The 15,873-nt window shown below is 27.8% G+C and overlaps 2 protein-coding genes across 5 annotated transcripts in view; both read right to left on the reverse strand.

Moving 5' to 3' along the window:
* LOC132939656 (FERM, ARHGEF and pleckstrin domain-containing protein 2-like) overlaps window positions 1-15,873 on the reverse strand; it is a 34,760-nt gene that overhangs the window by 3,490 nt on the left and 15,397 nt on the right. The window contains exons 2-19 of one of the 4 annotated variants that reach the window (XM_061006938.1): window positions 13,553-13,911; window positions 13,386-13,487; window positions 13,097-13,319; window positions 12,909-13,032; window positions 12,764-12,851; window positions 12,545-12,700; window positions 12,298-12,458; window positions 12,149-12,223; window positions 11,148-11,230; window positions 10,075-10,251; window positions 3,886-4,039; window positions 3,721-3,811; window positions 3,511-3,597; window positions 3,246-3,437; window positions 2,986-3,172; window positions 2,821-2,930; window positions 2,614-2,757; window positions 21-160 (exon numbers count right to left, since the gene is read on the reverse strand). In XM_061006938.1, coding sequence (XP_060862921.1) covers window positions 21-160; window positions 2,614-2,757; window positions 2,821-2,930; window positions 2,986-3,172; window positions 3,246-3,437; window positions 3,511-3,597; window positions 3,721-3,811; window positions 3,886-4,039; window positions 10,075-10,251; window positions 11,148-11,230; window positions 12,149-12,223; window positions 12,298-12,458; window positions 12,545-12,700; window positions 12,764-12,851; window positions 12,909-13,032; window positions 13,097-13,319; window positions 13,386-13,487; window positions 13,553-13,747 — 2,489 coding nt within the window. In that variant the 5' untranslated portion in view covers window positions 13,748-13,911. Of the gene's footprint in view, window positions 1-20; window positions 161-1,806; window positions 2,568-2,613; window positions 2,758-2,820; window positions 2,931-2,985; window positions 3,173-3,245; window positions 3,438-3,510; window positions 3,598-3,720; window positions 3,812-3,885; window positions 4,040-10,074; window positions 10,252-11,147; window positions 11,231-12,148; window positions 12,224-12,297; window positions 12,459-12,544; window positions 12,701-12,763; window positions 12,852-12,908; window positions 13,033-13,096; window positions 13,320-13,385; window positions 13,488-13,552; window positions 13,912-15,873 lie in introns of those variants that run through there. The other 3 variants (XM_061006942.1, XM_061006940.1, XM_061006939.1) reach the window with 3 other exon arrangements.
* On the reverse strand, window positions 4,046-10,068 carry LOC132939655 (uncharacterized). The gene has a single exon (XM_061006937.1). It carries the CDS (start codon window positions 10,040-10,042, stop codon window positions 6,170-6,172), a length of 3,873 nt encoding a protein of 1,290 aa, XP_060862920.1. The 5' UTR covers window positions 10,043-10,068; the 3' UTR covers window positions 4,046-6,169.

The following is a 15,873-nucleotide window of genomic DNA, read 5'->3' on the forward strand; positions in this document are numbered from 1 at the left end:
TTGCAATAATTTCCTCATACCTGTTATTTGAATAGATTGAAAAAGAATATTGTGTTGGGTTGTCAGTTCGTTCTTCAACAAAGAGGTCGTTGAGGGGTATCTGGCCATGAACGCGAAACATGTGGCCAACCCTTGCCGTGTATAACAACATATCAGACATCTATATTGGCATGCACAAAAGCGCAACACTAATGTTAAGCTGAACACATATTTCTTTAAAGCTATAAGTTAAATAAAAGCTTCATTGAGACTGTGCGGCAGCATCAATGAATGGAAAGGGAGTGGTCACCGTGACATAACAATATTTTATCTTTTTACTTTTAGAATTAAAACTATGGTTAGACAAGAGGGAAAATAAATAATATTTCCATCTCAACCAAACAAAAAATCACAAATAATTTTTTTTTCCAACAAAAGAATATTATATCCTAATGTACTCATCGATTCATTAATCTCCTTTTGTCTTTTAAACAGTTTTACAATACAAATGAACATATAACTTTGAAAATTAGAAAAATAAAATTTTAACCATACGAATTGTTAGTAAAATGTTAATTATTTGTATTTTAAAATGAAAATAGTTATTAAAAATAGATTTTTTTTTCAACCAATGTTTATGTGAAATGTCATTACATTATTGAACAATATTTATCAAATCTATAAAATTATTTAAATCTAATGTGCATTAAAAATTTGATCACTATTAATTTTAATTCATTTATATGCTCAAAAATTGTAAAGGCATAAATCACTACAATTATTACAATAATTTATAAGGAACTATTTACCAGCCGCAAGATTTTATATAGAATTAATTGCATATGTATCAGAAATGTTTTTATGGTAGATAAGTTTAGGTTAACATGTTCACTGCGGATGACGCCAAAAGGCGTCATTTTACATAGTTCACATATGCTGAATGACGCCAATTGGTGTCATGTACCTTGTTATTTAATGAACTATAATTGGTTAGAGTTACGATTAAACTTTTGGTTTTTTGTCAGCGCCTTCTATAAGCATTGTTTCATAATCAAGTGCAAACCGTACGTCCGTACACTAATATTTTAATTTTTAGGAAAATTTTTTAAGACTAGAATTTTTTCAGCGCCACGACAAGTATACAAAAATATGATCCACAGTGAACGTGTTAATTACAGCCAAATACTTACTAGATCCATTAGGCATTACCATAATATCCCACCTATAGATATACTATAAGTTATTTTTAATTTAATTTAATAATTTTAGAGTTTAATTTAAAACAAAATAAATATAATTTGTTGCCATTTATTTAAAACTACTATGATTTTGAGGATAACAGTAAGATGTCCATATAACAACTTCCATTTAATGATATATTTTTTAAAGCCATAACCTAATTTGAACTAAACTCGTAATTCCTAATTGCAACATTTTAGACTTTGTAATATGGAAATTAAAATGTAGTTTCCAATTGAAATTGTTATCAACATTGTTAAACAAATAGTAGTATACCATAGTAGTATATTAGGCAAATAAAATATTACTTAATAAAATCAATGGAAGTTGTTGTTCATCAATTATTAATCGTAAGCCTTTTAAATATTTTCTACAAGAAGTATAATATTATGCATGTATATGATAAAAATGTAAATAAAATGTTATGTTTTTAAATAATAGTATCATACATCGCATGTATGTTGTTAGTTCTAGAAGTTAATTTGAGTACATGCCAAAAATGTCAATGAAAAGGAATACATGTTAATATGTTATGAGTTATGAATTGTGATATTTAAATTTTAAGGTAATTTGTATTATTCAAATGTCTTAAAATTCTATCATTCTCTTTTATTATAAACCATTGAGCACTTTCCCAAACATTATCATTAACAAAATGTTTAAAATTACATTTAGTGTTTTTAAATTTCAAGAGGTTAGACTAAAGTTGAGTATAAATAATGTTTTTGAAACAACCATAAATAACAATTGTTATTCGTTATCACAAAATAATAGTAATAAAATTCTGGTACAAAGTAAAAAAAAACAAATGAAATTTCTGAGAATAATCTAATAAAAAAATCAGACAATTAATCAAACAAACAAAGCGGTTAAGATTTTTCGAACTCAACATCTTTTGCACAAAAAATAATAGAAATAAATATTTCATATTCATAATTTTCAGCATTTTTAAGCATATACAACAACATACATTACAATTTATCCAGCACACAAAAAAAATAACATTAAACTGTTCATTAATTGAATACTCTACAATTACTAATACTTTTATAACAATGTGAATTAACACCCAATATGAGTTGTTTTTAGTCTTTTAAATATTAGCAACAAAAATTAAGTTGAATTAATACAAATTGCGTATAATTTGTAACTTTTGCTTATCTTTACAGACTTTTTATAGGAACATGGGGTTTTAAAATTACAATTTTAACAATGGAAATAAATTTAAAATGATATGTATATTATATTGTTGAAACAACATTACAATATATTTTGTTTTTGTTTTAAGATTGCTGGCCCTCCATAATTTGAATATTATGTATGGATAGCGTGCCGCACAGATAGGGCTGCTAAAAATAAACAAATAAGATAATGTTAAAACATGCTTCAACTTGCCAGAAAAAACATGCGCTGTTGGTAACCTTTTCTCTGTGAAAATTTGGTTAGACACCCTTGCCGTACAAACTCTCGACCAGTAACATGAAGAGTGTCAATGCCAACCATATCTCTCTCCAACTCACAAAGCTGTACAAAGTTTTCCTATGACAAAAAAAATTTCAAAAAATTATATCAAGTCAGAAATAAAATATAATTATTAATTACCGATCTGCGAAGTGCACTTGGTAATCTCTTTGTTACTTTCAATAGTTTTACTCTCGCTTCCAAACAGTTGTTGTAATCAATGTGTGAAGAGCCATAGTGTCTTATTAATTCTAAAAAATATGGATGTTAGTCAATTATGAACATAAAATTATCAAAATTACATACTTTCTAGTAAATGAGAATAATGGAGTAATCTTTGAAGTGGTTTCAATACAAATGAAGACAATGGCAAATAGCACACTTTTTCTACTTCAAAATCTTTATAAAATGCTTCAAATTTCTTGTTAGTACGATATGCATGATCAATTTTTTCTAAGACATTTAAGTGTTCATCTAAGTAATTATCATATAACTAAAAATAATAAAATAAATACATTAATTTTATTTTAATAAGCAAAACTATTTTTTTAAATAATTATACATACCTCCAAATTGTTAAAATGGTGTAACAAAACATCTGCTATACATGGAGGGTCCCAACTATTTAATCTCATTTCCACATCTTTCAAAAATAAAGAATGAGCATCATAAATTGGATCAATTAAATTTAAGAGCATGTTTACAGATTCTATCTGACCCATTTCATCATCTTCTTTGCTCATTTCATCACGCAACCACTAATAATAAAATTAAAATAATTAAAAAATTAAAAAAAATGGTTTTAACTTCATAAATATTAATTTTACTTACAAAGTTAATGACTTCTAAGTCTTTTCTATAAGTCCGCTCTGTCATCAATATTTCTTTAGTTATAAAATATGCTCTGTCGGTGGGCCTCTAAAGTTAAAAAGAAAGAGCACAATAATAACATTATACAACACAATTTTACTTTATATTTAATATTTATACATGTACCAATTAATTTGTAGAATTTATAAGATAATTAATAATAACACTCACTTTGCGTTTTGTATCAGTAATTTCAAGATTTTTCAATGAAGTTTTATCCTTTGCAGTATTTATTGTGTTAAGGTTATTATAATGATCGTTGCTGAAAAAATAAGTGCATTATAAATTTTATTTGATTGTTCAGTAAAAAAAAATATATGCCTATTAAATTTTTACCTTATATTTCCTAACGATCCATTTGTTACATGATTTTTCGGGGTGGAAGAAGTCATTGTCATTACACCATTTTCTTTAACAGACATTGAAGACAAACACGATGTTGAGCCGTTGATTTTCTTAAACGGTGAATCTACTTCTTCAGGAGTGTCACCTTAAATTAAAAAAGTTTATTAATAAAAGCATTTTATACAAAATATACCAAGCAATGTACAATTCACAAGTGGAGTATTAAAACAAATTATATAAAATGCTTTTATAACCATGTATGTGTGCAGTTTGATAAAATTAAAATAGGGATAGGGTTTGTGATTGCAAATAAAAACATGTAATAATTATAATTTAACCAAAGTACAAATATATACTTAAATGTATATTTATTTGTGTGTTGCAAAATAATAATATAATATATGAAAAACAAAAATAATAATAATAAATGAGAAGCAATTTTATGATATGTAATTGAATGTTGATACACAAATAAGGTTCAACATAAAATGTACAACTATTTATATATATTAAAAACTCACTTAACTCCATTGGGTTAACCCGGATATGCATAACACGAATGATTTAAAGTGACATACATTAAAAAAAATGTGCATCATATGGAAATTATTAAAAATTATTAAATCATAGTTTATTTTTTATTTGTTGACTTTTTATTAATTATTATATCTTTATCGTCGTTTGTATGTACATAGTAAAATGGTATCTAGATATAATTATAATAAATTATTTATAAACAATTTACAAAAACAAATAATCTAACACCTAGTTAATTAATTTAAAAAAAATAACAAAGTAAAAATTATTGAAATGCAGTTTCACATTTAGGTAATACGAAAATGTTCTTGAAATCTAGAAATATATATAATATGTAATATTATGTATAAAAAAACAAGGAATAGAAAACAATACAATAAAACCACAACAAAATATGAAATCTTTTAACAATTATTAATCAGTTGTAAGTAAATGAAATTAAATAATTACAAATAATGTTGAGAATGATGTATAACGGCAGATATATAGTCAACAGGATAAAAGAGAATTAACGAATATTTGAGTTTTGAAAACTAATATTCTATAACAAATTTCATTTGAAAAACAAAACTATGCTTAATAAATATTTTATACTAAAGGAAGACAGTTTGAAATTTGATATAATGTTAAAGAATTAGTATTTAAATTTGCAATTTGATGATTAAAAGAATACATTATAGTTTATAACTATTTAGACCATATTTGAGTCCATGAGAATTGGAGTAATATTTTGAATTCATTTATTTCTCTTTTATAATTTGGTACAGTGACATTATATTAATCTTGCCATGTCTTTAACTTTCATTTATATTATATACACTGGAAACCAGTTGCAACAAGTAATTTGTCATAATAATATTGAATATCAGTCTATTATAATATTATAATTATTATTTATAAATATTAGTATTTTTAATGTATTATCATTTGAAATAGTATGTTTTAACAAAATAATGATGTATAATCACATGGTGGCATATTCAGTTTCAGTGTTAAATTTTACATAATACTCAACCAAGATGAAACATTTATATTAAGAATATAATAGGTTATTATAATGAAGAAATAACTTAAATTATTATTTCAAATACAAAATATTTGAGCACCAAATAAAATTTAAATTTTCAATAGAATATTAAATTGATTATTTAAAGTATGTTTGAAGTACTTTTAACTAATATTTATCATCAAAATACAGTTCGATCACATTTGCCACCCATTTAAATTAAATACGATTAAACTCATTATTTGTTGTTTTTTAATTCATTCAAGTACAATAATTTACTATTGTATACAAGTTACAAAAATGTCATCATAAATATAATATTATATAGTTGTTTTAAGATATAATATTATGTTATTCACTTAGAATTAATAATAACAATTTAACAGAACAAAACTATTATTTAAATATTATAAAATAAAACAAAACAAAACCCGAAGATTACATTTGTATAACATTATTATCACAACCCACAAAAGAAAATATATATATATATATATATGTTTTATAAAAACATAAATATTAATATTAAAGAAAAATTACTAATATACCATGTGAAATACTAAGAAAATTATCTAGTAATGTCTTTGTTATCCTTAACTTTCTTAACACAATATTTGTGAATCTACACCCTATATGCCATTATTAATTATTATAAAATTGGTTCAAATAAGTGTAATTTAATGGAAGTTTAGAAATTTATAATCAATATTGATTTATATTGAAAAAGTAAATCTATACTTTTGTAATTTGTATCACTTTAGGTTTTCTCTTTAAAGTATGTGTGTAACGTCTTCTTTTGGAAGCCCTAGGTATTGTATTTGGCACATTGGGTGGCTCTTGAGCCTCAAGTGAAGATGATGAAGCGTCACTAGGAGGACTGCGAGTTAATGAGAAATAAGAATGGCAACGAGCTCTAGTAGCTAATGTCTTTGGTTTTAGCCCTGGTGCATCCAATGATGCCGGACCATGTGCCATACGGCTCTTTCTAGTTTTCATACTGGTCTTGGGTAGTTCAAACATGTGAGGTGGTGGCCGGTAGAATTTTGATTCATCAGACTCAGTAAATGGCGAGTCATATTCATCAGAGTCTTTGTTCAAGAATTCTGGAGGTGGACAAACACTATCGTAGTGATGAAGTATTGTAGCATTACTTGAAAATTCTGATGTAGACACGCCAGCTGAAGTATCATCACCAAATGATAGCCTAGGTTTGTTCGTAGATGGTGCTCGACGCGGTTCTTCTGTTTCTTCTTCTACAAAATCCTCATTATGAATTGTTTTTGCATCTTCATCATCATCAAAATGTTTTTGTTCCACGGGTGTAAGGTCTTCACTTTTAGGAGAAAGCCATTGTTCGACTGGTGGAGGAATATCAAATGCATACTCTTCTGGTAATGGCGGCAAATCTGGTAAGCTATCCATCGCATCAGAACATAAACTTGGCTGACAATCACTAGACAGTATTGAATCATCTAGTGACGCTGATTGAGTAGAATATTTTGTTGATAACTCATCATCAATTTCAGATTTTTCTGATGTGCTTTGTTCGCTTATTCTAGACAATGTTCGAGACATTCCATATATACCATACCCTATGAGATACATACCAGAATAAGTAACATCTGGAGTTGGTGGTAAAGGACTAGAGGTGACATCTTCTTCATCTGCAATGTTTCCGCTCAAATCATCCATATGAGGCGGATCATCAAGACTTGAACTACCCGAACTTTCTAATGAAAGTCTATGATGCCGTTTAGGTTCTAACTTTGGTGGTATTTCAATGCATCCTAATTTATTAATTAATTCAGCGTGATCAATTTCTTCTATGAATACATCTGAACTAGGATCAGGCTCCTTTTCGCTTTGATCATTTCTGTCTAATATTAAGTTATCTGCTTCAATTACAGTATCCTCAATAATTTCTGAAACACTCTGACCTGTTTTTTGAGCTGTACGTTTTGTTTCATCTGAACTTTGAGAATCAAGTTCTTTAAATGGTATTTCTTCACTACTTCCAGAATCATCGACAGACACCCAATCGTCATCAGTCGAACATTTATTGTTAGATTTATTATTTTGGTTTTTTATGTCAGTATTAGGTGCACAAGTAATATTAGACACAATAAAAGTTTCATCTTCAAAGTCCTTATGTTCATAATCAATAGCTGAAGCCACATTTAATTCTTCAGAATCCCAAACTTCAATTTCAAAATTTTTTAATTTTTTTAAAGAGTCCAAACGTTCTTGTCTAGTACTTGAACGTCTTCTTTCTGGTGTTACACTTGGTGACAGTGATATACTATTATATTCTTCAGATTCTTTAACAACAGCATTGATTAAATATGTAAGGCATTCTACAACGGTCTCATCAACTTTAATGTTCCACCATTTGATTGGTTTTTCTTCCAACTCTACCTCATCTTCGTTATCAACTGTATCATCTTTACTAGAAAATGACGTAACTAAAGGAAGTTGATGCAGGGAAACAACTGGTGAATCTAAAGATATAGCCCGCCTTTGTGACTGATTTTGCCCAGATACATTTGGAAATGCTGAACCCTCAGATAAACCTAACCTAGCAAAAAGTATAGGAGATTTTTCTCTATTCTGAGATATTTTATCAGGTAGTATTTTTCTCAATAATTCGGAAGGTGACTTGTCTTTTTTTAAAGTAGTAAATCCATCAAAGTCAGCTATTTTTGTAGCTAAAGATTGGAATTTATTGATTTTAACAGCCTTAGATTCAGTATCTATAGGTTGTGGCACTGTAATTTGTTGTGAAACCATCATACTAGACAATGCATTTTTCAATTTTATTTTAGTTTCATTAGAACTATTACCATCAGGAACGACTTGCTCTTCTTCTTTTCTTACACTGCTAATTTCAACTGTCTGTATTTCACTAGCTACTTTTGAATTAATTATTTGAGAGTTCTTTACAGAATTGGATACAATATCAGGAAGTGCATTATACTCCATTAATTTATTATGTTTTGTTCCATTATTATCATCATCACTAATCACAACATTTGGAACTATGTGAATAGAATTAGAATTTAAAGCAGAAGCTATTTTGATTTTAACAACAGAAGATTTAAAAATGTTTTCTTTTTTTGGGCTATTTGAAATACGTCTTTCTGGAGATATTCCAGGTGAATTTGAAGCAATAGATGTAGAAGCTGATCCTAAACTCTTGTTATCTTTACTACCCAATGAGTCCTTTCTTAATTTTTTAGCTTTTCCACCTCTATATTCTACAATTATAATTTCTTCGGGTTTAGGCTCTTCTTCATCGGGGTCAATTTGTATAACTTCTACTTCTTTTTTTAATCCATTATCTGCACTTCGAGGTTGGTAACAAATTTTCTTGACTTTACTCACAGGTACACTGTCAGCACTATGACAAGACTTCAGCTTGTTAATTTTTTCACCAGACGACGATGGTCTAATTTCAGATTCATTGAATGAAGTTGATTTGTATGCCATTTGAATAAGCTCTGAACTTTTAGATGTGGTTACTACATCATCATGATATTTATTTAATAAAAGTGTATCTAAATCTACAGGACTGTCATCTTCAACACTTACGTTACCAGTGGATTGAGTTGATAATGACAAACCTGAATCTTGGGAATAATGATCCGAACCACACTTAATTGTTGACCATTTGACTGTACTTTCTTCATTAGTCGAACCCTCAATTGTGTGTCGCTTATGTAATATATAGGGTATATCTAAATCTAATTTAACAATACTTGGTTCAAATGTATCAAGGGGTGTCAAATCTATAGACTTTTGATGTAGCAGTCTATGAGATTTATGTTTAGGAGCACTCATATATGAATCACTTTTTGTTCGTTCCACGGGAACATGACCAGTTTCACCTTTATTTTCAAATGCATTGAATCGAATTGTATTATTAGCAAAAATCTGCTCTTTACTTCGGGAAGCCAATTCTTTTTTACAAATTTCATTAAACTTATTGAACTCTATATCTCTATATTTGGGCTCTAAATAACCAAATCGTTTTTCAATTGCTAAAGTATTTTCTTTATTATCATTTTCTACATAAAATATTTCATCTTCATCATCACTAATAGTATTATTAAATACTTCTTTTTCTAATAACTCGTATGAATCTTGACTAATGTCATCTTGGTACATATCATCTTTATCTGGTACTACCCTAACATTACCAGTAATTTCAAGTTTACGATCACTACCACTTTCAGTTGATAAACTAGAAGTTGTACCAGGATAACTACTTGAGAAAATTTTTGTAATAGGATGATCTACTGAACTGTTTCTATCAAATGAGGAATTTGCTTCTTCGTTTTCAACTGGAGGAGTTTCTCCGGAACAAGACCTAGATGAATTAAACTCTTTGCAGCTAGAGCTACGTTGCCAACTATAAATGGAAGGGGTTGATTTGTCAATAAGTATTAAATCAGTCTGACTAGATTGACATCTAATATCTTTGTAAAAAGTTTCAGAATATTTAGAGGACGCGTATGATTTATCAGTGTCATAATCGTCTTCGTAATAATTCGACCTGATAACATTTGTACGAGTACAAGGTCTAGTGCAAATGACGTTTGGGTACATAATAATGTTGTTTACGGCGGAATGTTTCTGACCTGGATCGTTGACGCTGTACGAGTGCTGGGACGAAGTGATGGAAGTTATGTCCGAAGTTGTCGTCATCACTGTCGTCGGATGTACAACTTGAGCAGTCGACACCTCTCCAGGCACCACCTGGCGATGGACTGCGTTCGGACTCAGAGAACCCGCTAGGCTCGTGGCTTCCGAATTTGCTAAAAAAAAAAATTACATGTAGAATTAATAAGAGATTAGAAAGAATTAAATGTGGGTTATTAAATGTTTTAAAAATATTTGTTATTCATATTTTCGGTTTACAGATATTTCTTTAGAAAAATATAATAAAACCAAGATGCATGCTATACCTACAAAGTTTATTGAAATCATGCTTAAATCTAGCTGACAATAGTAATCAAGAAAAGTGTTTGAAAAAATATACATGTTTACATATTATGAATGTATAGATGTATAGTGTTGTATTTGTACTTAAAATAAAAACTTAGAAAAAAATTACCAAATTAGTTAAAGCAATAAAATATTTTCCAAAAAGCTGCTGTATCTATTAATATTTAGATATAATTTTATGTTGATATCTTCCCAAATACTATGACTTATAATACATAACAATGTTTATTTATTACTAATAATAAAAAAGATTATTTGATTAAATCAAAATATATGAACTTAAAGATAAACTTATTATAATATATAAATTGTAATTTTTTTAATAAAACTAAATATACTATTAATAGCCTCCTTCATATGTTTCAAAAGTAATCTTGAAAGTACAGATAAATATATGATGTGTAATGTACTATTTGCATAATATTATGTTTTTAATATGTATACTGTATAATTAATATTTTCTGAACTTTTAAAAATGTAAATAAAATAAAATGTTTATTTTTAACTGTACATAAAAAAACCTGTCAACTTTAAAAATACTTGAGATTATACTTTATTATATGAACAAGGTATTTATAAAAAAAACTAATATTTGCAATAAAAATTACAAAAAGATAATTATGAAGTGGCTCCAATAACATAAGAAATTATAAACTTAAGTTAAATAAATTATGATAAATAAAAATTAAATCGCAAAAAAACATACCGAGGGGCAATAAAGGATGTGCTGATAAACTGCAACCAGCATTGGAAGAATGCGACAATCCGGGATGCCGAAATGATTGAGACCTGTTGGCAGAAACAGGGTAAACGGTGTAAAGAGAAACACTATTTTTTTTCCAATGAAAGTAACCCATTAAATTATTTTAACACACCATCAGAAACTTACTATTTGATGTTGTTTTTAATTAGTTTATTTTTATTTTCCAAAAATAAAATATCAGTGCATAGTAAAACATGCATTTGGAAACATTTTCTATCCACATCAGTGTAATTCTTTTTACATAGCTCTTTTAAGGTAAACAAATTATTGATCTTAAATGATAAAAAAAATTTAAAATACTACTGTAAAATATATAGTATTAAATAATTATGGAATTACGATCACCTGATTAGTATTGATTTTAAAATAACATGTTGCCACCAAGAAAAGAAACTAATACCAAGTTAATACTTCAGTGTTTAGATTGAATATCTTAGACCAAATGGAATTAAAACATACAGAATTCTAACATTTGATGTACTTCTTATTATCTTATGATTTACTACTGGAACACTGTACAATTTTAAACATTTAAATTGTGAATAAAATCTAATTATTTATAAATGTGAATATTTACTTCACTTAACTAAAAATTATATTATATACATATGTATCACAACTAATAAGCTCAAAATATCAAGTCCCATATTGTTTTATAACAATTATTAACAACTACAAAATATCTTTAAGTGATATTTTAGTTTCTGATGTGTTTTAAATTTGGAGCCACTTTCATTGACAAAAATGTGAGAAAAATAAACAAAAATTCATTCTCTTCTAAACTGTTGCATGCTAAGAATCACAACAACCAAGCTATTCTTATGGTTGTGTTATTACTACTAAAAATAAAAATTAATTAATACTTATTTTTCATTAGAATAGTTTTATTTAAGTTGATTTTTATTAATTGTCATTTATGTGTTATGACTTATACATAGACTTACCTTTGGAATGTTTGACGTTTAACAAAGTTTTCCCTAACAAATTCCACCATTTGTTTTTGAGTTTTACCACTATATCTATAATTTAAAATAATTTTTTTGAAATTTATATATATATATATATATCATACAGGTATTACTAAATTATCTACCTGAATGATGATCCTCGACTTAGAACTTTGGTCCGTTGACGTGGTAAACGTTTTACAGTGAAACATCTAAAAAAGCCATGATTTTCTACACATTTTTTCCAAAAACTTTTACAATCATTACGAGTTTCAAATATAAATTCCACTATATCTTTAAAGTAACCCTGTAAATATTAGAAAATACATTATTTTTAAAATTCTGTAATATTGAAAACTTTCTTTATTTAATAATTAATGTGGAAAAACTTACATATCCCTCTGGATGTAGTTTGATAAGAAATTTTTTACGTTTAAAGCTCAATTTTCTGATTTTGGCCCAAGAAAATGTATTAATTTTTGTAAAATTTTGAAAAACCAACACGCCCAAATGTGCAACCGAAAGATTTAAAGGAACACCTTCAGGGTCCTACACAAAAAAAATTGATAAAAATTAGAATATTTTATAAAAATCCAACAATTAACAACTTACCTTTGCTGAATGCATTTTGATTCCATATAATTCACACCGACGTGCAGTTTCTAATAAATTTAAATCTGCTTCTGCTGGTGTTTGTCCTCTACAAAATAATTTTAACAACATTATTTAATCAACAAATATACTTAAAAGGACTTACATATGCCTTTTATGACTTTCCATTATTCTTATTTCCATTTCTCTGTCTTGGTGTGGAACAAATTTATGTGACGATAAATAAGTGTGATCTGGATAATCGTCTGCAGAATAATCTCCACATTCAGCTAGAGTTTTATTTACAATTAGTTGCAATTTATATAAAAAAAAATATACGATAGTAAATTTTACCTTGTACAATGTAAGAGGCCATTAAAGCAGCAGTGTTATCATTACATTGCATGTGCCCATGTGATAAATCTCGTTTCACTTGTAAACAAAACAGATACCTGGTGTATTCCTCTTCCAATTGAGCAGGATCAGGTGTGTAGAACTTAACACAAAACCTCATTAATGGTTCCACAAGCGACAGTCCTATTTGTTTGTTTAATGGCTTTTCTAGGTCTAACCAATGCTGAAAAATACAATAATAAATACAGACATCACCATGAGAATAATGTATTTTGAGTACAAAACTTACTTTTGTAGAACCTTCTTGATATTCAAGGCCAAAATAATCGGCTTCCAACAAGTTTAGTTGTTTACATACTTGTTCAAATAACACTGACCCGTCAGCTTTTGTCTGTAACACAATATTATATAATAATTACATTGTCCTTACAGAATAAATCAAGTTTGATGTCAAACCTGCACTTGAAAGAGTGTAACTGAATCGTCCAACATTTGGACACGAACGTTGAGCATTTTCCCTCCCCTTTTAGGTGTGGTTGGCGGTGTTTTAGAACCAGACACACCGGGAGTGGATTGTGAATGAGGTATTTTGTTCAGAGAACTTCCCAACGAGCTTGGGGTAAATGTTTGGTCTTTTTCCACTGGAGACATTTTCTATACTTATTTTAAAACTAATTTAAAAGTAACAAAAACCGAAAAAATTCACGTAACATAAAACATTAAAATGGTTCAAATCATGTTTTCCTATCAACGTTGATTGGTTCTGTGTGATTGGTAGAATCTGTTCGACCGCGGTAACACCGATGAAATTCCATCTGAAATCAAAAACATTATATTGAAAACTGAACGCGTATTGTAAAATAAAATTAAGTTTAGTATTTTTTAGTATGTCAAACGCCAAACGGATATAAAATCCAACACTTCATTGGGAAGGAAGCAATCATACTTTTTACGAATCTATTTTTAATGATTTAAAAGAAACGAGGGGATAGTAGTGACAAACTCATGTAGTAGTTTTATTTATTTTAGCCGGCACAAATAAAAACGACTGCGGATACACGGGTGTATGCGTGTATGACGTCGAGTGTTGTGACCTTAAACGATTAGACGCCACCTAATTCAGTTGAACGTATTAAATAAAAAAAGGTCTCTTGCATACAAAGCCATACACTCCATCGTTCAATGGACTGCATAGCAATGCTAAATTGTTTAAATTAATGTGTCTTCAATTTAATTTCATAAATAAACATATAAATGTATATAATATTATGCGTAAGTTAAAGAAAAATCGCTTTGCGTCAATTATCATCGAATGACTACCAGAATACGATTATATGATAATATAGATATACTATATAGTAAATATATATATAACTAAACTACGTTGGTTACATATTTGTAACTTTATTTGTTTTACATGCATATAGACCAAATCTAAAAAAATATATACAGATACCAATTAATGTATACAAGGCCTTTAAGTGAAAACCCCGCATTTTATTGATGTACGTGGTTATTTGAGACAACTGTAAATCTAAGTAAATCTCGAGAAACAAAAACATAACTTTTTTTTATCTAATCGCACTTTAGTAGTTTGACTTCTAAACATTTGAATAGTATTTATTTTTTTACGAATTGACAAATAATTTTCATAACACTAGACATAAGAAATAATTGTATCCATGTTTGATTGTTTAACAACAAAGGAATTTAAAATGCTGCTGATAATGCATTACATATCATATTCATAATACTCGGACAGTTGGATTTATTTAAATATGTACACATGAAATAATATACATAATAACTACATATCACATATTATGTAGGTTAGATTAGTTAAGAAACGGGTGATCAAAATTAAACATATGCTCACTGCTCAGTCACTTATTTAGTTATTTTACTGTGAATATATTCACAAGAACGTAGGACATTTATAACGTCCTGTTAGGTACTAAATAATTTTTACTAAAAAAATTAATTCCAGAATTTTGATTTAACAAAAATTTGTTATTAAAATGATTTCGCTTACAACAGCACCTATTTAGGTTTAACCCATATATTCCTAAATATAAGTTTTTAAGAATATAGATGTTTAATTACAATATAAGTAGGTATCTGCGTATTTACATATTTTATTTATCTTATGTAAATTTAAAGTAGAAAAATAAACTCGACGTTACATGCCTACCTACATCTTAAAGTATAGTATTATGTTCATTATTCAAGTTCTAAGTTCATATTAAAAACTCTAATATATTATATTAACCTTGTATGGTCCAACGAAAAGTAAATTTATTTTCTACAGAGGATGCTGTGGGAGGATTACCTAATCTTGTATGATGTATGTACCATAAAGAATTATCTTATGTTCATGTATGTATCTTAGACGATCATTCGTCTTGTCTGTGTAAATTCATCTTATGATAACAGTAGTTAAAAATTACGTAAAATACATAAAACGAAATGTCATATAATTTAAGAGAAGGTTAATAAATAAATAACAAAATTTACCTCTAGATCTGTCGTTATCATTAATATTAATAATTATGTAGGTGCCTTAATCTACCTTAAGATAAAGTGAATAATAAAAACTAAAAAGTAACCATACAGTATACACGTTTTTGTTTTTATCTCTCTTTAAAATATATTTTATTCTAACCTTTAGGGAAAAGATTGTGAATGAAATAGTTGTTACATAATACATAACAAAAAACTTAACTTGAAATTTAACGTTGTACCATTTATAGATCTTAATTATCTATCTAGCATTTTAA

Source organism: Metopolophium dirhodum, chromosome 2 (genome assembly GCF_019925205.1).
Source record: "Metopolophium dirhodum isolate CAU chromosome 2, ASM1992520v1, whole genome shotgun sequence".
Lineage (NCBI taxonomy): Eukaryota > Metazoa > Arthropoda > Insecta > Hemiptera > Aphididae > Metopolophium > Metopolophium dirhodum.